This window comes from Bacillus rossius, chromosome 1 (genome assembly GCF_032445375.1).
Source record: "Bacillus rossius redtenbacheri isolate Brsri chromosome 1, Brsri_v3, whole genome shotgun sequence".
In the NCBI taxonomy this organism is placed as follows: domain Eukaryota; kingdom Metazoa; phylum Arthropoda; class Insecta; order Phasmatodea; family Bacillidae; genus Bacillus; species Bacillus rossius.
The window spans coordinates 342,343,692-342,365,658 of NC_086330.1; the positions used below are offsets into that span (position 1 = coordinate 342,343,692).

Genomic DNA, 21,967 nt, shown 5'->3' on the forward strand with positions numbered 1-21,967 from the left:
ACAAAAATTAAAATGTAAGAAAGTCAGCAATAAAACTTAAAAGTAGAAAATATTACATATTTTTACATTGTTAACCGAATAACTAATAAGAGTGGCTAACTTAAATAAGACCAGTGAGAAGGGTAAGTTGATTTTGGAATTCAGAGCAGTTAATTAATGGAAAGTGAAAGGTGGAACACTAAAAATAACTGTCTAAAAAAAAAAGTTAAAATAGAAAATTTTCCTTTTTTTGCCTGTAATTACTTTGACTATGTTCACAAGGACACTAAAAATTTAAAACTTTGTGAAGACTCAGTCTCACACACTAATTTAGTTATTATTTAATTACTGTTACTTGAGTGCTTTTATTGTAAACTTATCCTGATAACTCTTACATTTTGTCTCAAAGTTTCTTAACAGATATTTATTAAGTATTATGTAATAGTGATAACTGATAAGTCATGCAAGTGTTCTTAACTGCAATCACTAATTTTACCTTTGACAGCTCAAAAATATTGTTTATAAAATATTTGCGAAAAAGATTTGACCCAACAAATATTGGAAAAAAAGATTTTTCAGGAGAATCCCTTAAATAACAATCATTTAATTTTAAGACTACATACTAAATAACCACATCAGCGGACAAGACTGAGCCATAAGGGGGTGTTACTTTAAATTATTTTGTGTTTTTGCACATTATTTTATATGAATTCATATTATAACCATATTTTATTGTTTATAAAAGGTTATTTTCTACTAAACAAGACCTTATTTGTTTTTATGAACTTAAAGGCAAATTTCAATTTCAATCATAGCATACACCAAAAGCATGAAATCATGTGGCAGAGTTTTGGATTAACTTTTACTTCAGTAAAAATCAAGAGTTTAAGACAAATATGACATATGAAAGTTAATCCAAAAACTGTATACCACATGATTACATGATTACATGCATTCAGTACATGCTAAGATTGACGTAAAAATTTGCCTCCAATTTCATAAATAAAATCATTAAACAAGGTCTTGTTTGTGGTACCACTTGCACAAGCTTGACGGACATGCATAACTATGCACAGTTCGTGGGCAAGTCGTGGACGGGGATCGTGCGGGCGGCCAGTCTGTACACGGACCCCTTCATCATGATGAGCGGGCTGCTCACGTCCTACAGCTTCTTCCGGCAGCTGCAGCGGAACAAGAGCCTCAGCGTCTACCGCCAGTACACCTCCCGCCTCTTCAGGTACCAGTCGCCTTCGCTCGTGTCTCGCGTCGGGTCGAACCCCAACCTTCTCCTTAACAAGACCCATTCGCTCAGTGGAGCTTGTGGCAGCTAGCGAACTAACAGCGCTAATAAAAGTTTAGTTTTTAACTTCATCAATAGATGGCATCATCATGAATTTATACCAATAAAAATAATGGCATCTTTACAGTATCAGTAACCTTTAATTTTTCCATTTTTTTCCTACAATGCTTCATAGATTCTAGATTACATACAGACCATTTAATTTTAGATATATGTATGTACATTAGGTATACATAGGTAAATGAATATACACTGGCAGAACAACTGTCAGATTCTGCCAGCGATATAAATTATTTTTCACACTAACTTCAAATTAAGAAGACAGTTACAGTCTACTTCTGATTTCGAAGGGGGGAAAAAGTCCCCTTCACCCTGTGTGCAGCCCAGGAAAATGCCGGGTACTACAGCGATTACAAATTTTTTTATTTGAAAAATGCCTGATTAATCTCCTGTTTTCGGTTGCATTTTTTGTTGTACCGGTTCCCTCGGCGAGTGACCAGTCGTCAACGGAACTGTTCCAGGCTCGTGCCCAACCTCGCCGCCCTCATCCTGTTCTGCACCTTCCTGCTGCCGTGGCTCGGCTCGGGCCCGCAGTGGAACCTGGTGGTGCAGCACCACTCCGACATCTGCAAGGCCAACTGGTGGAGGAACTTCCTCTTCATACACAACTACTACGGTTTCGAAAACATGGTGGGTGTTCGTCAGGGCCGAACAAGCAGGGCAGTCGCCCCGGCTCTTCCATCACTAACACGCTAGTAATGTAAAATGTTTTGTCACCAAACTGACCTAGGTTATTTCAATGTTATATTTTAAACTAACACTTTATTTATTTAGAAAAACCAAAATTGAAATTTGAGGCATTGTTGACTTATAATCTTTAATAAAAAATAGCCCCCTCCCCCCCCCCAAAAAAAAAAAAAAATTCCCCCAGGATTTTCTGTGTGGCCTCTCTTCAAAATATCAGACACCCACAAAAGTAAATGGCCCAAAGCCCCATAAATTCTCGGGCTACCACTAGGTGTTTGGTACTGCTAAAACTAACTGGCACACACACATTACAGCAATTTTGTGCGGAAGCAAACGTCCAAATAAAGAATATTATTGGAAGACAATTTTACGGTTATCAAAAATTGAGTACGCAAAAATTATATGCTGTATTTAGTGAATTTGATTTGCGTGAATTGTATCCAGCAAAACTCGCAAACTTACGAAATACAAAATCAAGAATTGATAGCAGCTGTGGGGTGGCTAGAGCTTAACTTCCTATCTCTGGCAATGTGAAGAGCAGTCACATCCCCCCCACCTTCTCCCGGACAGATGAGGCGGTCGAGACAGACGTAGGAGGCATTCCCTGGGCCTATAGGCAGGTGGGACCCTCTGGCCACATGTGTGAAAAACATGTCTGCACATTCATTGATGTAATCTGTCAATGTTAGGTTAGGTATGTGTTCTACTATTAAGCAATAAATCAGTGAAGGAAACAACCAGATTGTTTTCATTGTGCTATCAAATAGGTTTATTCCTCTTACTCTTCCTAGATAGCAAAAAAAATATATATATCTTGCTTAAGCTTGAATGATGCTCGCTGCGACCTTGATTGAAGCAAACTATTCTCCATGAGTCAAGCATGCTGCAAGCCTGTCAAGGCAAGCCCACACCATCTAGGTGCAGAGAACAAGCCAAATTAAAGCCTTCAGCAAGCTTGCATACAGAAAGTAAGCTTTAAGGGTTAAACTTAAGATCATATCCACTTGACCAATATTGATGAATGGCAAGTCTTATTCAAGTCAACGATAAGCTTGCCACGAGCTTAAATTTTATGTTGGCAACTTATAGCTGGAAGAACATCCGTTAGGCCAGGTTTCATTGGATACCAGTCTAACATGCAATTCCAGTGTACGCACACGTGTAAGAATTAAAGATTATAATGTTCCTTTACACCATTTTATTCTTTACAAACTACTACTTACATATTACACATTATGTACTAGTCACAAATTGCACCATCGCCGCACACCTCAACCCACGCTGTCTACTTTCCAGGAGTGCCAAGCTGATAATATCTAATTCTCCGACCTCTACCCATACACCACAATTAGTATGTTCAAAGCATCAGTCTACTACTTTTTAAACACTGGAGATAAATGTGCTCGTGGGTTTGCAGTGCCTGACTCACACGCACCACTTGGGGATAGACGCACAGCTCTTCTTCTTCTCGCCGCTGCTGGTGTTCCTGCTGTGGTGGAAGCCACAACTGGGCGTGCCCACCCTGGTAGCCCTCGCCGCCACGTCCACCGCGCTGCGCTACCAGGTGTCCTACGCCAAGCAGCTCAGCCCGTACGTCTACTTCGGAGCCTCGTGAGTACAGCCGTAGTTCACACAACTTTAGTGTGGCAGAACATACCCGTCACGCACGCCCAGCGAGTGATGCGAGAACTGCAACACCCCTACGCAGGAAAATGAAAGGAATCAAGTTTTTTTTTTCTGTTCCAAGTATGCCAGAGATTAGTTCGATATAATTTTTTTAAAGTAAGTTTCCAAGGTATAGTGTCGCGGCTGCTAAGTAGGCGGGCCAAGTAAGTGATGGACTTGTCGGACGTCAGCGAGCCTCAGTCGGCACGCACAAGATTCCTCTCTGGCATGATTACGTCTTTCCGGTGTGGCATCTCGACCTCCACAAAGGCTGTTTGAGCACAGCCTACAGTTAACGACTTCCCAAGAACGTTTATCTTAACTAGCACTGTTGTGTATACACTACCCCGAGCGCAAGCGGAAGTCTGCCTGTTGCCATCTGGGGCCAGAAACCTGGTCAAGGCTTCAGGAGAGGGCAGTATGACGACAATGGATAAACATAGTACAGCATAACATGACATTTATTCTGCTCAAGTATTTCTACATTGGCAGCCATGATGATTCATGTGCAGGGCAGACTTAAGTACAAATTTTGTCACTGCCCCCTATATAAGCTATATTTAATAGGCCCAGTAATGGGCGTTGTGTAGGGATGTGCGAGTACCCGATATTTTCGGGTACGGTTCAAATCCACAATTACCCGAACCCGGAATCGTTGTACGTACATGAATTCGAACAGTATTACGAATATTCACAAAAGTTATAAATTAATTTAATACGGCTCAAAAATACTAGCAGTGAGAAATAAAATTAGGCTACTATTACGTAAGACAAAGAATGACATGTAAATTAAATAATTAACACAGTGACATTCAAAGAAATTAGAGATTTTGAGGGCTTAAACTATAATTACGAATTTTGTCGTACAGCAAACTATGAACTAAAAACAATTACATACCTACAAGAAAACAGTCTTGGCTTTTATTGGAGAAAAAATGGTTTCGTTTGCTGAAACGTTTATAAAACTGAGATTTCCCTGTGGCGTGCAGTTTATTACGATTGAGTTGGAGAATCGAATATGTTTTGGTTATTTTAAAGTTTTTATTATTAATTAAGTTTACATAATTATAAACATTTCAATCTCAGTGAAATAAATAATTGCCAGAAGTTTCAGTTAGAAAAAAGAGAACACACATTTTTAAATTAATCAGTTGTTTTTAATAATTCTGTGCATAATATTCGGAATCGGATTCATATCTCAAATATTACAAGGGATTCAAATCGGGTTCAAACCGAACTTAAATCAAGGATTCGCACATCCCTAGTGTTGTGCTTGCAATTCAAATCGCTACTTTGGAAGGCAATTGTAAACCATCACTGAATCATCTCGCCTAACCTAAGTTAGTCACAACATGGTCATCACTGTGACATTCACTGAAGATCAAAACAAACCTCCAGGCCGAAAAACCTACCATCACCATCTTCTTTAACACTTCAAAATTTTGGTAAACATTTATTAAGAGTTTGTTTTAGCATACTGTACTTATCTCTCATTCACTATTATTCAAAATTTGGGTGTTTTGAGCTTGGAACTATAATTTTGATGTATACTTTAATCCTCCAAAGATTACGGGCTCATTAAAACAACTTACACCAAAATTAACTTGTAGCCTGAAAAATGTTTTTTTTTTTGCAAATATTTTAATGTACGTTAACAAAACAAACACTGAAGCAGGCAAGTATTTATTGGAAATTACTTTTTTTTTAAGTAGTTATACAACTTGAGTTATATGTAACAATAAATCAATACAATGTTTACAAGTGCTGTCTGCTTTGCCTCAGATGCTGGCTATGGTGGATATGCTTAACAAATGGGCAACGCTAACGTAATTCACAAATGTGCAGGGTTTCGGAGCTGTTTAACACAGCTAACTTGTCGTACATCATTCCCCTTCACCGAGCGACCGTTTACATCATGGGCATTCTTCTGGGCTACGTCCTGCAGCACGTGGGCACCGACTTCAGGATGAAAAAGGTAACAGGAATTACGCATAATCTCTATACAGTAGAACCCTGTTATAATGTTTTTCAAGGGAGCACAAGAAAAAAACATTATAAGCAGGAAAACGTTATAAGCAGGAAATCTCAATTTAGCACTTAACAATGTTTGAGCTTTGTACCAATGGACTCACCAAGCTATGTAAACAACTTTAATGTTAAAACCAAAGATAGTATACTTGAAACATGAATTTTCTGAAACAAGCCAACAATTTTTCAACTTCGTCTTGTTCCCTGGTTAAATTTTGTTTGTCTTTAAAAATACACTGCCACATTTTTTTGTAAAATTGTCTCACGATTCAAGATGACAACATTAAGAGTGAGAGCGTCTACTCCTTCGCCACCTGAAAATGTTTAATTTTGGGATTCCTACGTATGAATGAAAAAAAATATTATTTGTAAGCAATAGAAAACACTTTAAGTTATGCCCTCGCTCAATGGTTGGCAACTTAAATATCATAGATTCATAGGACTATGTACGTGCATCTGAATACCCACTGGAATGGCAAGGAAGAGAAGAGTTGACTAAGGGTGCCAACTGACACGTAACTAGTATGAACATTGTGTACCTTCAGTATATTGCATAAAATTGTATTTTAACAAACTTCATGTATTGTATGGCAGTGATTGTAAACATAAAGATACATAAAGGAAACTTTTTATAGTAAATGTTGGAATAATTTGGTTTTAAAACATTTTTCCCCCATTTATTGAATGTTAGAAAGCAAACATTATAAGCAGGAAATTACACTATTTATGAACGTTATATGCAGGAAATAAATACATTGTCCTTATGGGGGAAATATTGGGACTTTAAAAATATGATGTTATAAGCAGGAAAACATTATATGCAGGAACATTATAACAGGGTTCTACTGTATTGCGTTGAGTGTTACTGAATGCCTACTTAATTTACATATTCTAAAAATAATAGTGTAATTAAAAAATATATATATTTAATTTAAGAATTTTAAAGAATCAGTGAAATCTATTTACAACATTCTTTACCCTTTGAACTCCAATGACTAGGCAGACTTGCCAATTCCTATTCCAATTATTTGTTAATGTTGCTCTCCATGATCCTTGTATTATGTGACGTACGCAACGTGATTCAAGGAATTGAAGAAATCGACTCGACAAAGGATTGGAACAGGAAATTACAGATGGAAAACCTAGCTGGATATGAGTTTAAAGAGTTAAGAGTTAAAGTTATGATACTTAGAAATTGAAGCACTTTATAATTAACCATTAATAAATGTAAAACTTATTTGTAGAGGCATGAAAATATATACCTGTAAATATAAATCCTTTTAAGGGAGGTTTTATGAACCAAGATTTCACAGTGAGAATTCAATACACAAAGCACATAATAAATCTCATTTAGCTGCATAGTTGATGTCTACACTCAAGAGATACATAAATATTTATGATTACTGGTATTTAAAATTGAAATTAAAGAAATCACCCTTCGATAATCAAGCCAAGAAAATCTTGGGAGAATATCAAAATGTACACTGATAACTGGTAAATAAAAAAAAAGTTTAAAGTTTCAATCCAAATTTTTCACCTAGCTATAGCAAGAAAAACCAGCAATCTCATGGCTCTTCACTACACTCAATTAGGCACAGAAAAAAAAAGCAACCATCTTGCCATCTTGCTCTGTACAGACCTCTTATTTTGCCTAACTGATAAAGTTTGCATCTGTTACGTATTCTAGTTGCAGCCTTTAACTTTAATTCAAGGATCCGTTTCTTGTGCCAAGTGTTATGATTACACTTGTATTTCCAATTTATAGTAATTAAATAGAGACCTCATATTCTTTGTTCAATACTTCTTTATTACGATTGCACTGGATATAAAATACTATTATAGAAGACACACACTTCCTTGTTGGCTTCCATCTTTTCACTGTCCATTCTTGCCAACCTTACTCCTGGCGATCCATGTATTTCTCTACTATTACATCTCCCTTTCTTAACAGTACTCTTCCAAATACTTAGGTCTATGTACATGACGTCCACTTTGTGTTGTGAGAGTGGTGGCAGGTTGAGCCGTGGCTAACTGACTGTCATCGTGGTGTAACATCTGATTGTTATGTTGATCCCACCGTATTGTTTCCTTAAACTCCCTACTCTCATGATCCCATCCTTTAAAGTCCTCGTCTATACTTTCCCTTCTTCCCCTCGTCTGCCTGTTTGTCTCACCTCCTTCCCCCTCGTCGATCCTGTTCTTAACTCTGAATTCAAAATTGTTAGTTCCTTTATGTATGTGAACTCTATTTCTTTCAACCTGCTTGCCCTCAGGGGTCATAATCACATAAGATCGTGGTCTTTTGGAGGAGTACCCCAGTACCTGCCCCATGGTCCTTTCCTGATCCCCTTGTCTGCTATAGAATACATTATCGCCTGGCTTGAAAGGCTTGAGCCTTCTTGATCCCCTATTGTAATACTCCTGTTGTTTGTTTTGTCTGCTAATGAGCTTTGCCTTGTCTGCCTGATGTACCTCCAGACTATCTCTACCCACTGTCAGCATGGTGTTTGGTTGACGACCAAACATCATTTCTGCTGGCGTTTTCCAGTTTCCCTCTAGCGGAGTGTTGTTTTATTCCAGCATTGCTAACTTGACATCCTTGTTCTCTGCCCCGACTTTCTATAACATCCGCTTAACTGTCTGTATGTGTCTTTCTGCTAGCCCGTTTGACTGTGCATATTGTGGACTGGAGGTGACATGGTTAAACTGCCATTCCTCTGCAAATTGTTTGAATTTCGCATTGGCATACTGTGGGCCATTATCACTATACACAACGTTCGGTATCCCATACCGAGAAAAAACTGATTTTAATTTATCTATGGTACCCTCGCTAGACATATCTCTGAGTTCTTCTATTTCCACAAACTTAGTAAAGTAATCCACCACCAACACATAATTCTTTTGGAAGAGAGCGAAAATATCCGTGCCTACAGCCAGCCACGGACCACCTGGTACCTCTCTCATGTACATTGGTTGCTTGACATTTTTCTTTGGGCTCCTCAAACAAATTACACAATTATTAACCACATTCTCTACTTCTTGACCCATATTAGGCCAGTACAAATGTTGTCTGGCACGATGTTTACACTTAGATATACCTAAATGATTATAATGCACCCGATTCAGCATCTCCTTCCGTAGGGCCTTAGGAACTACAATTTGCTCTCCCTTAAATAACAAGTCATCAACTACGTTTAACTCACCCTGCACCATGAAGTAAGGTTTTGTGACATCCGCACACTCTTTCTTGTCTTTTGGCCAACCCTTTTTAACCAGTTGTATTACTGCCTGCAATTCTGGATCCTTACCTGTCTCTACTTTAAACTGTTCTAGTCTACGTTGTGTGACTGGCAGCTTAGCTATTACTAGCCCTACGTGTGCTTCTATTTCTTGGCAAACATCACTATTCTGTGATTTCTTTTCCCCTAGCCTCGACAAAGCATCTGCGATGATGAGATCTTTACCCGGGACATGCTCCAGGGTAAACTCGTATGGTTGTAACCTCAAGCGCATTCTTTGCAATCGCAACGGACACTCATTTAAGGGTTTTTTAAAAATAGAAATGAGAGGTAAGTGATCTGTCTGTACTACAAACTTGGTTCCATACAGATATTGGTGAAAGTGCTCACAACCATAGAGTATTGCAAGACACTCTTTTTCAATCTGTGCATAATTTTCTTCACTTTTGTTAAGTGTTTTGTTTGCATATACTACTGGCAACTGTTTTTGAAGGATAACTGCTCCTAGGCTATGACTAGACGCATCGACTGATAAAACTATCGGCTTATTTCTGTCATAGTACTGTAGTACTGGGTTTTTTGTTAGCACTTGCTTAAGTTCCCTAAAGGCCTGCTCATGGTGATCATTCCACTGCCACGCTGCATGCAGTTTATTAACTTCTCTCAGGGGATGACTAATTTTATTTACTTGAGGGATGAACTTTGATACATACGTGATCATTCCCAAAAAAGTGGCTAATTCTTTCTTATTTTTAGGTGTGGGCATGTTCCGTATTGCTTCGACTTTTGCCTCATCAGGGCTAATGCCGTTGGAACTGATTTTGTGCCCAACATAAGTTACCTCTGAAGAACTGATTCTGCATTTTGACTTGTTGAATTTTACTCCATTTTCTTTAGCTCTTTGTGGTACCTGTTGTAACCTCAAGTCATGTTCCGCTTGATCTTTCCCCCATATAATCAAATCATCTATGTAAATTTCCACCCCTGATATGCCTGCAAAAATGGTTGTAAAGCATTTGTGAAATACTTCTGGGGCCGATCTTAACCCATATGGAAGCCTAGTGAATTGGTATCTCCCAAATGGTGTATTAAATGTTGTTACATCCTGACTTTCCTCATCTAATTTGATATGCCAGAAACCCTTGAAACCATCCAATGTTGTGAACACCTTCGCTTCCGGCATTCGTGAGACTAACTCTTCGAATGTGGGCAATTGAAAGTATTCTCTTTCTATTTCCTTATTTAATTTAAATGGATCTATACAAATTCTGAGACTATTATCCGGTTTCCTGACCACCACGAGGGAGTTAACCCATTGTGTCGGTTTTGTCACTGGTTTGACTATTCCTAACTGCTCCATTTTATCTAGTTCCTGTTTCAGTGCATCTAGCAAGTGAAATGGTATTTTTCTAGGTTTTGCAACGTGTGGTTCTGCTCCATCCCTTACCTTTATTTTGTATGTATAGTTAAATACCCCAATTCCTTCGAACAATTCCTTATATTCCTGTAACACTTCACTAACGCTGTCAGGCAATGCATTGCTATCTAAACTATCTATGAACCCTGAGCTACCTGTTCCTCTTTCCATGGTGCCCTGTTTAGAACATTTCTGTGCCCCATTATTTTCAACTGTACCTACCGTTAGTACTCTCCTCACCAGATCATATTGTTTTATAGTGGGTAGGCCGATCACTGGTGGAGCGTTCTTGTGGGAGTGCGTCGTTTGCCCTACAGGCGTTTGCCCTAAACGCATTTTCGAAGCATATTCTCGCATTCCTCATTCCAAACAGGCGTTTGCCCTAAAAGCGTTTGCCCTAAAGGCGTTTGTCCTAAATTCGTTTGCCCTACAGGCGTTTGTCCTACAGGCGTTTGCCCTAAAGGCGTTTGCACAAGATGTTTGATAATCCCATTCGGACCAAGCACCGGCATTTGCCCTAAAGGCGTTTGCCCTAAAAGAAGTTTTTCGACAGTCGTTTGCCCTACAGGCGTTTGCCCTACAGGCGTTTGCCCTAAAAGTTTGCGAATTTTCAATAATCCGAAAATGAATGCTTGCCGGCGTTTGCCCTACAGTCGTTTGCCCTAAAGGCGTTTGCCCTAAAGGCGTTTGCCCTACAGGCGTTTGCCCTACGAACCTTTTCGAAGATAGATGTCCTTACGTGTGTCGCCCCTGTTGACAAATGTTGGAACCATTCTCCAAATGAGTACAAAGTACAAAATTCACAAATTAGATGGCAGCACATACGGTTTGCTATCCCAACGTTGAAGTCTAAGAATGCAGCTGGTAATTGAACCTTACAACAGATGAATCTCAGACTGGATTGTATTTTTTAAATAATTTTTAACAAAGAGTTTGATGATGTAATATTTTCCAAGGTGGGGGGGGCGGGGTTTAACTAGCGAACGAATTAACTTTATTTAATATTGCTGCTATATATAAAAACAAGCGTTAACAAAAAGGAGCTTACAAAATTTTATTATCCTTGCCTGCTGGAATTTTCACTTAAAGTCGTCCTAAAAACGATGACCCTAAAATAATTTAAGGCAGAAGATTATACATATGCATTTATAAAAACATTTTCAGTGTTTAAAAGTTAGTGTTAAAATAGCCTCCGAGACCTTCATGCCTATTTTCAATTTTTATATAACATGTGCCCAACTGAATCTGTCGTTTTATTAATATGTCTGTAGAGTGTGGTGAAAATACTTCCATCGAGAGTGTGCATATTTTGCTAATTCGCCCAGACCATCTATAGCTTAACCCCTAATAAGTTTTATGGGAACAAGTGAAGAATAATAAAAGACTGATTTTATGTGTGACAGCCAATGAAATGTACAACATTTCAAAATGCATTTAATCATATCATCTATATTGCCACAATATTTGAATGAATGTCATAGGTATGAGTGTAAACTAGGAACAATTTTGATATGTCGTGGAATGTACAATAATGAATTACTTAAAAGTATAATACACAAATAACGATCATTAAATATAACTCTCAGATGCTAATGAATCAGCAAAAACAGTGCAATTTTAGTTAATATATTTTCAAAACAATTTAGTTTCAAAATTACTTCGATCTTGTTTTTTAACACTGAATCAACTTCTCTATATTTTTTGCAAGTGAAGATTAGAAAATAATATTTAAAAAAATAATTCACTGAATTACATAATTTTCAAAATAAACCGTTGCAATTATATTTAGTTAATTACATATTTGTCACATGCCCACAAACAGTCTTACGACTTTAACATATTTATTATTTGGTTAAATGTACGCAATAGGTTTATCCAACCCGACTTGCTTGCCTTGGTCGGCAAATATGTTGGCTGTTTTCTCTATTAGAACTCTGGGTATCGTGTGTATTGAGTAATTAATTCTTTCTTCACTTCTGCTAATGAAATTTATATACCCACTTTTATACCCATGGGTATAATAGAAAATAAAGCATAAATTGGGCGTCGTGCGGGGCGGGCTTACAGGACAGCAAACCATAACAAAAACTGTTAGCATAACAATCATGTATCAAAAATAGTATTAGTTGTGCAAGCGCAGTTCATCTCCACAAATTAAGTTTGTACGTGACTATAATTTTTTTTCTCCTGAGATCGTTTTTAGGTAGATTTCGCAGAGCGACTTACAGAAAATTTCACGATTTTTTCTCCTATCTAGGTCCTATGAATTTCAGAATTTCCAATTGAGGTAAATATGAATGTCTAATGTATAGTTGGACTGGATTTATATCCCATACATATTGTTGAGCCAACAATTAATTTGCAATTTATTGTTACATTCGATATTCTAGAAATATTCATAAGATTTTACATAGTTATTGAAACTTCTGGAATTTTTCAGAAAGTTTTTTTTATATTGGTAGGCCGCACGGCGAAATCTACCTTTCCGACTGGCTGCCATCGGGGATTTTTCATTTATAATTATGGGATATATGATTTGACACTATTATGCACACAGACGCTTCATATCTAAAACAATCTTGTTCAAACGAAAGGTTTTTAATTTTTTAATAAGACATTTTTTTTTGTGACAGATATCTCAAAGAAAACAAAACCAGTAATTCGACAGAATTCTATACGAGCCTCGTTGCCAAATTTAATGGACGCAAAATAATAAATTACCTACACACAGACAAAGCGAGGCTCTTTTCAGCGTAAATGTTACATGGCAGGACAAGATTCAAGAATAGTTTAGCTTGGGAGAAAAGTCCTTTCAAAAAAATGTCAGGTAGGAGCCCTGGTTCAATACACAAGAAAGTCATTCGTAAAAAGATTCGACATGGCACAACTCGGCGTAAACTGGCTTACCAAGGAGATAGTCGGTTGAAACTAAAACGGCGTGATCTCCAATCGACTAAACAAAATGTTGACTATGGATCCTCATCAAGGCAAGTTACTATTGTACAAGGGTGTGATCTTCCTGAAAATGAACTATTAAGTAAGTGTGAACATTACATCGCGTCACTGCAAGTCAGTTTGGAAGAAGGAAGGAATATTGTGGAACAAACAAATATGCATACAATCCCGCAAGGAAAGTCGTTCTGTGTGCGGTGGGCTAAAGTCACATTATTATTATTATTATTGAGAAATACCATTACGTATCTTCATTATTTTATTTTGGAAATATAAGTGGAATCCACTACGGAAATATGGGAAATATTATGAATGTATTTAAATATATATTATATTACGGATATAGCCTATTTTAAGAATCATGCCAACCAATTACTATTATCGGCCAACTCTTATAACTGAACGTCAAAATGATCTAACACAAACATTACAAACTAAATGCAAATTATGGAAAACCCAGAACAAAACGAACTAGAATACTTCTTCATTGTGTACTTCAGCTGTATGTTGTGTATACATTCCAGAATAAAATAGTATGAACAATGTGTAGGAGTTTAACAGCTAGTATTCGCATTATTTACCTATATGATCGTAATATTTTAAGTAATCATAGCGTAATGCGCGTCTGACAGCTGAAATTGAAATAAGCAAAGCCCCGGAAAAAAAAAATTGAACCTTTTTCCAGCGATATTTTTGTTAAATCGCCAATACTGCTTTTTATTATACGATTTCTTTTTTTGGTCGAAGACCTTACATCATCTAATGTTCCGAAATATTTTACAGAAAAAATATTTGATAACATTGAACTTAGTGCAGGGAACCATCTGTTGGTGAATCTAGGAAGTTCATACCACATGAATTCCCACCAAATCTTGTATAGGCTTACATAGGTGCCATCTAGCGACGGTTTTGTAAACTTTGCATTTAGAGGGAAAACATTTATTTAGGTACTGCCACCTGCGGAGGAAATATAAACTACGAGAACACTGTTTGAATGGATACATAATTGAAAAAACCTACATTACCCAAAATAAACTAAGCTTCGTTTACCCTAAAGTCATTTGCCCTACAGGCGTTAGCCCTAAAGGCATTTGCCCTACAGGCGTTTGCCCTACAGGCGTTTGCCCTACAGGCGTTTGCCCTACAGGCGTTTGCCCTACAGGCGTTTGCCCTACAGGCATTTGCCCTAAAGGCGTTTGCACAAAATGTTTGATAATCCCATTCGGACCAAGCTCCGGCATTTGCCCTAAAGGCGTTTGCCCTAAAAGAAGTTTTTCGACAGTCGTTTGCCCTACAGGCGTCTGCCCTACAGGCGTCTGCCCTAAAAGTTGGTGTGGTTTCGTTAATCCAAAACAAAAGTGCTTGCCGGCGTTTACCCTACAGTCGTTTGCACTAAACGGCATTTGCCCTAAAGTCGTTTGCCCTACAGGCATTTGCCCTACGTTTAGGGCAAACGCCTGTAGGGCAAACGATGTGTACCCGTTCTTGTTACCTTCTACAACTTGAAACTCCACCACACCTTCCTTACCTCCTTTAAATCTACAATAACAGAAACACTTTCCTACTACAGGTATTGGTAGACCACTATAATTCTCCAATTTTACTGTTGGGGGCACCATTTTTATTTTTAGGTACCTTGCCTCCTCAGTTGTGATTATGTTTACCTGTGCTCCAGTGTCTAATTTAAATTTGACATACCTATTCCTAATTAACACTTTTTCAACCCATTCCTCCTTACTGTTTGCACTTTCACTCTGCACACACGAAACTTGACCTAATAACAATACTTGCTCATGTACTTGACTCCCGTCCCATTTCTGTTGTCCGTTAAATTCCCTGTCCTGATCACTCATTTTGTTTACCCCAACTGTCCCGCTTTGCTGATTCACTTGATGTACGGAATTGACGTTTGATCTGCACACTATTCCAAAATGCCCTAGTCTGTTACATACCTTGCACACCTTTCCATATGCTGGACACTTCATAGGTGGATGCTTCTTACCACATCGCGAACAGCTAAAAGCATTGCCCTCGTCCTGGTTCCAATTTCTTCCTCCGTACCGCTGTGGCATCTGCTTGCTGCTCTCCTCTCCATCTCTGTAAAGTTCTGTTGATCTTGATTGTGGAGGCCCCGAATACCTGGATTGTTTTTGATACGCCGATATTGAAGGTTGTGCTTGCTGAGACATATTGGCTTGTTTGATTTTGCACACACTTGCCACGTTTTCCCCTCGGGATACGGTTTGTAACTGGAGTTGTGTTAGTTCTGCATTTTTGCATATCTGGACACACTTGTTTAAGGTTAAGTCGTCTGTGTTTAACAGTTTGTTTTTAATTTCCCTGTCTTGCAGACCACCAATAATTCGGTCTTTTATCAGGCTGTCCCTCATTTCCCCAAACTCACAATTCCGGCTTAGTTTCTTCAGGTCTGTTACATACATATCAATATTTTCCCCTTCCTTCTGGTCCCTGTTGAAAAATACATGCCGTTCCACACTGACATTGGTTCGCGGAACACAATAGTTCTCAAAAGCACTTAAGACTTTGACTGGGTCATTTTTTTCTGCCTCGGTCAGTTCAAATGTATTGTAAAGCTCCAAACCTTCTTCACCAATTATTGTCAGTAAAATCGCCGTTTGCACCTCCGCCGTTTGCTTCGTGGACCCCGACGCTAGCATATACAATTCATACTGCTGCTTGAACCTCCGAAAATTTTCCGCTGCATTTTCCGTAAATTGCAATGGATTAGGCAGTTTCAAATTATTCATGGTGATGTTGACTGCGTTGCTCGGCACGCTGCTCTGAAATACCTTATCGTTGCCGCGTGGTGTCTATTTGCCGTTCGTGACACGTTGACTCTTCTCCGACTGCGCCATGTTATGATTACACTTTTATTTCCAATTTATAGTAATTAAATAGAGACCTCATATTCTTTGTTCAATACTTCTTTATTACGATTGCACTGGATATAAAATACTATTATAGAAGACACACACTTCCTTGTTGGCTTCCATCTTTTCACTGTCCATTCTTGCCAACCTTAGCTACACAACTTACTCCTGGCGATCCATGTATTTCTCTACTATTACACCAAGTACAGCATGTAAGCACAGCACCCTACAAGATTCAGGAGAAAATAGTACCCATTTTTTAATTTTCAAATATTAAGCCACAGTTAGCATTACAGTTCCCTTATCACAATCTCAGGCCGGTCTCTCTATCTGCTGTTGAACCGAAGAAGTTGCCAGTTTCTAGTCTGTGATTTCTTCTAAATCAATTAATTACATGGTTGAATTTAATAAACTAACTTGATGCATTCTTAAAAGACTTGTATTTGGTGCAGCTCTACAAAAAGCGCTCGAAAGAATTATCAAGCAAAAAAAATAACTGTGGAAGTTTTAGCGGCAATGGCAGAAGCACATAATTCAACACCAGACTAAGGCTGGACCGCAGAGGACCCAGCTTTTAGCATTGTTTTGGGAGACAATCACAGACTGGTGCAATAATATTTTCAGAAATATTCGTCAGTTATAAAAACACAGTTAATTAATCCTGGTGCGTTAAAATAATGCCACATTAATAATTATCTGATTAACTTTCAAATGTAAATAACAAATCTCCTTCAGAAATGCTGTAAGTTCGTGAATAAAAATACAGGAGTGTTTTCTCTCACAGTTTTATGATATTGTTACCTCTCACCACCTCCGGCTAGCTCAAAATTAGGTGATGAGTGGAACATACAGGTTAGTAGCAGGTCACGAAAAAATTCTTACTCAATGTTTCTTTATTCATGTAAAATTTCCAATATCTTTCGCACAAACAGAATAAATATTAATTATATAAACATTAAAAAAAAAAAACACGGAGCCATCGCCCGACCACTGGCTGCTCGACCCGGTGCCCGAAAACGACCGTTCGGCCCGGTGCTTGGACAGTGACTAAACTACAGCCTTCCTCCCCTTTGTGCGGGCAGTGTCCTGGGCTCACTGACGTAATTCTCAGCCAATCACGGCGCATAGCAACAGAACTTCAACGAAATGCTTACTTCTGTTCCCACGACGCAGCGATTTTGTTTCTCTCTCACACTCCCGTGACTGTGACTACGCCCAGCGTGTGAAACAAAGCCTTGGTCATGGAAAAAAAAACTAAAGAGAATCACGTCAGCATGCCTTCCCACACAAAGCCAGCAAAAAAAATACTAGAAAAATAAACTTATGAATTTTAAAATTAAATACAATAAACTAGGATTATTACATTCACAATAAGTTCTGAAAGGAAAAAATTTTACATCTAACCTGAAATATGACAAAAAAAAAATTTATAACAAAAAATTGCTGTGCTGTACTTCACTTCAAAATTAGTATTTCCACAAAAAAAATATATAAGTTTAAATTTCGCAAAAAACTTTGCAAATTTCACACTTCACCAGTTATAGAGATCCCTAGTAATAAAACAAACATTAAAATTTTGCTGTCCTAATCAAAGTGCATGCAACACTAGTCAGAAGGTAAGGCGACTGTTCTGTGTCGCAGTCGCACCTGATATGTGGCTGGACGTTCACTGCGGCCATGCTCTACTTCTCCCTCGTCGCCCCATCCAAGATGGGCGACAGGACATACATGTACGACCCCGTGGACGCCGCCAACTACGCAGCGTTCTCCCCGATCGCCTGGTGCCTCGTCTTCTCCTGGGTCATCTTCACATCTCACACCGGGAACGGAGGTGAGCCGTCCGCGATCCCACCAGTTTCCTACACACACTACTTTAACTTAAAGTCTGGATTCGATCTGCAAACTTTTGCTGCAGATTCTTTGAGATTGCCCACAAATCATTGTAGGTGCACTATATACAAATTTCTAAGAAATTTGCAATAATATTTAAGTAAAATATTAGAGAAAAACAGTTTAAAAAAATAAAATAAAACATAACTTTAAAGTATTCATTCTTATGTTTATGAGAAACTTAAGCCTGTAGAGTCATTCAAAAACACATTAACAATGATGTGTTAACAAAATGATTGGTTTAACCATAATGAAATTGTATAATAGAGTAACTACCGAGAAACTACTGAGAAATTTGCAATAATATTTAAGTAAAATATTAGAGAAAAACAGTTTAAAAAAATAAAATAAAACATAACTTTAAAGTATTCATTCTTATGTTTATGAGAAACTTGAGCCTGTAGAGTCATTCAAAAACACATTAACAACGATGTGTTAACAAAAAGATTGGTTTAACCATAATGAAATTGTACGATAGAGTAATTACCGGTATATTAATTTTTATATCGGGACCCATATATCTCTGGAATACCACAGGACGCACCTGAAAATCATCTATAATGCACTTTTGAGAACCACTGCGATAAGTTATAGGAACTAGGGGTGTTACACATGGTTATTTAAATTAAATCATTTTATAACAGCGACTAGTTTTACGGCGGTTGTAGAATAACTAAATAAGTACTTTAATATTTGCAATGTACCAGGCATATACTAGCCTTGAAAATTACTTTGAGACCGTAAGTCCTATATTATTTTAACTTATTTTTAACTTCATGAACCAGCAGCCAAAATTTGTTGAGCAAGTTCAATGATCGAAGTTATGTGATTTAAGTAGGTATTTAATTGTAGAGACACACACACTATCCTAAGAATTTGATAACTGTTACAGAAAAACCAGAATTTAACAATAATGTAATAACACAAGACTAAAATATCACAAATGTAACTGTTGTAATAAAATAAATGAAAACAACACACAGAAAATCTCAAAACAGGATCAATAAGTTTCTACAAATAACAGGTCAAGAAAACAAAGGTAATAAAACAAAATAAAAGAAGTATGTAAATGGCTAAGCAACCCTGGATGACTTCAACAAAGACAACACAATGTAACAAAAAGTCTCCCAGAACAAATAATCAAGCCTTGTCTCCAGTCTTCAACAATCACAATTAAGTCCCAAGTCTCATGTTAGCAAAAGGCATCTTTTTAACATTGGAAATTAACTCTCTCAAGAAGAATAAGGTCAAATATTTGGATGTACAGCTGCACAAAATTTAACCACTGTTTGACATGAACACAATTACTATTTATTTACACTAAAACTGTTCTCACACTGATTTAGTGCTCAACTCAATTTGCAAGAATAAGAATATATGTAGAATATGCAGAACTGGTTCCGAGGAAAAACATTGAAAACATACATATTTAGGACTAATGCCATGGTACCAAAAGTTTTTTTTTTAATATATGTTTACACCTTTTAAAAACTCAAGTAAAATCTTATTAACGCTGCAACATAACGGCTTAAAACCCCTGCCAAAACCATCAGTTTGAATTTTGACCACTCAGCCCACAAGAGGCTGTTCATTACATGTAAAACATGTAACAACCTGAAGTCTCGGTCCACCGTGGCACCAGTCTACCCTCGGGCCACTGCAGCCCTCGGACAGCATAACCTGCTGGGACGTCCTAACTTCACACAACCCCTTAGCCGACTCTTGCATACGAGATGGCTGCAATCGGACATCATTTCTCAAGTGGGCAGTACCTACAAAGTGAAAGGTCCGATCCAGCATGTTTGGAACCGAGGTCATGTCGGATTAGAGTTTGTGCCGAATTATCCAACAGAAACATAAGTTTTAACTGCAATGCAAAAATTAAAAATCAAATATCAATAAAATAGTATTTAAAACAAGTTATAATCTGCTAAACTGTTGTAAACAATTGTAATATTGTGCTAACATGATACTTAAAGACTGTCTCTGGTTCAACAATTTTTTATCATTAATTTTCTAGGGCATTTGTAATAATTTTAACTTGGTACCTCCTTTGCATTTGTTCATCTCTTCACTAATATTTTTAACAGGTATTCACTAGTGTAATATTATGGGAGAAAAGTTGTGCAAAAAACAGGAATCCATTTAAAAATAAATAAATCTTAATACAAGAGGCTCCATTGGTGCCAGATCACAGAATGTGCCGAACCAAATAATGCTGGTAAGACAGCGCTGACTGAAATATGAGTCATACTCATTACTCAAGAACAAAAGTTCCGCTCATAATTCCAACTTATCCCAGGAAATTGGGAGGTGGGACCAAGGCCCCCAATAATAATATGGGGGGTGGAGACCAACCCTCCAAAGGTGGCATTTTTAATTAGAATAATTGTTGCAGCCATTGTGGATTGTGCTTAGTTGTGGTGTGTGTCTCCTATGGCATTGCAAGCATAGTAGGTATACATTTTAAGATTCATCTGCATGCAGTATGCCACTGGCCCATCGTCTGGTTGTATTATATATATATATATATATATATATATATATATATATATATATATATATATATATATATATATATATATATATAAACCACAGAATGCCGGTCAGAGCGCCAACTGAAATATGGCTTGTATAAAAACTGTGTGAGAAATGGCTTTTCTTGATGGTACAATAACTTTTCACACTTAATGCACATTTTTTAATGTTTTTTTTTTTAATGTATATATATGTGAGAGAGCGAGAGCGAGAGAGCGAGGGAGAGCGAGAGAGCGAGAGAGCGAGAGCGAGAGAGCGAGAGCGAGAGAGCGAGAGAGCGAGGAGAGCGAGAGCGAGAGAGCGAGAGCGAGGAGAGCGAGAGGAGCGAGAGCGAGAGAGAGAGAGCGAGAGCGAGAGAGCGAGAGAGCGAGAGAGAGAGAGCGAGGAGAGAGAGAGCGAGAGAGAGAGAGAGCGAGAGAGAGAGAGCGAGAGAGAGAGAGCGAGAGAGAGAGAGCGAGAGAGAGAGAGAGCGAGAGAGCGAGAGAGAGAGAGCGAGAGAGCGAGAGAGAGAGAGCGAGAGAGAGAGAGCGAGAGAGAGCGAGCGAGAGAGAGAGCGAGAGAGAGCGAGAGAGAGGAGGAGAGAGAGAGCTGAGAGAGAGAGAGCTGAGAGAGAGAGAGAGAGGCGAGAGAGGAGAGCGGAGAGAGAGAGAGAGACGAGGAGAGAGAGAGAGGAGAGAGAGGAGAGAGAGAGAGGAGAGAGAGAGAGAGAGAGAGAGAGAGAGAGCGAGAGAGAGAGAGCGAGAGAGAGAGAGAGCGAGGGAGAGAGAGAGAGCGAGAGAGAGAGAGAGAGAGAGCGAGAGAGCGAGAAGAGAGAGAGAGCGGAGAGAGAGAGAGAGAGAGAGCGAGAGAGAGAGCGAGGAGAGAGCGAGAGAGAGCGAGAGAGAGAGAGAGCGAGAGAGCGAGGAGAGAGCGAGAGAGCGAGAGAGAGCGAGAGAGCGAGAGAGAGAGAGAGAGCGAGAGAGCGAGGAGAGAGCGAGAGAGAGCGAGAGAGAGCGAGAGAGCGAGGAGAGAGAGAGAGAGAGAGAGAGCGAGAGCGAGAGAGAGCGAGAGAGCGAGAGAGAGAGAGAGAGAGAGAGAGAGAGCGAGAGAGAGAGAGAGAGCGAGAGCGAGAGCGAAGAGAGAGAGCGAGAGCGAGAGAGAGAGCGAGAGAGAGCGAGCGAGAGAGAGAGCGAGAGCGAGAGAGAGAGCGAGAGCGAGCGAGAGCGAGAGCGAGCGAGAGCGAGAGCGAGCGAGAGCGAGCGAGCGAGAGAGAGCGAGAGCGAGCGAGAGCGAGGCGAGAGAGAGAGCGAGAGAGAGCGAGAGCGAGCGAGAGAGAGCGAGA

At 38.7% G+C, this 21,967-nt stretch overlaps 1 protein-coding gene across 1 annotated transcript in view; it reads left to right on the forward strand.

Annotated features, from left to right (window-relative positions):
- LOC134528146 (O-acyltransferase like protein-like) overlaps window positions 1-21,967 on the forward strand; it is a 163,952-nt gene that overhangs the window by 136,693 nt on the left and 5,292 nt on the right. Inside the window, exons 7-11 of the mRNA XM_063361471.1 lie at window positions 1,056-1,216; window positions 1,801-1,969; window positions 3,444-3,637; window positions 5,537-5,666; window positions 17,860-18,049. Coding sequence (XP_063217541.1) covers window positions 1,056-1,216; window positions 1,801-1,969; window positions 3,444-3,637; window positions 5,537-5,666; window positions 17,860-18,049 — 844 coding nt within the window. The remainder of the gene's footprint in view (window positions 1-1,055; window positions 1,217-1,800; window positions 1,970-3,443; window positions 3,638-5,536; window positions 5,667-17,859; window positions 18,050-21,967) is intronic.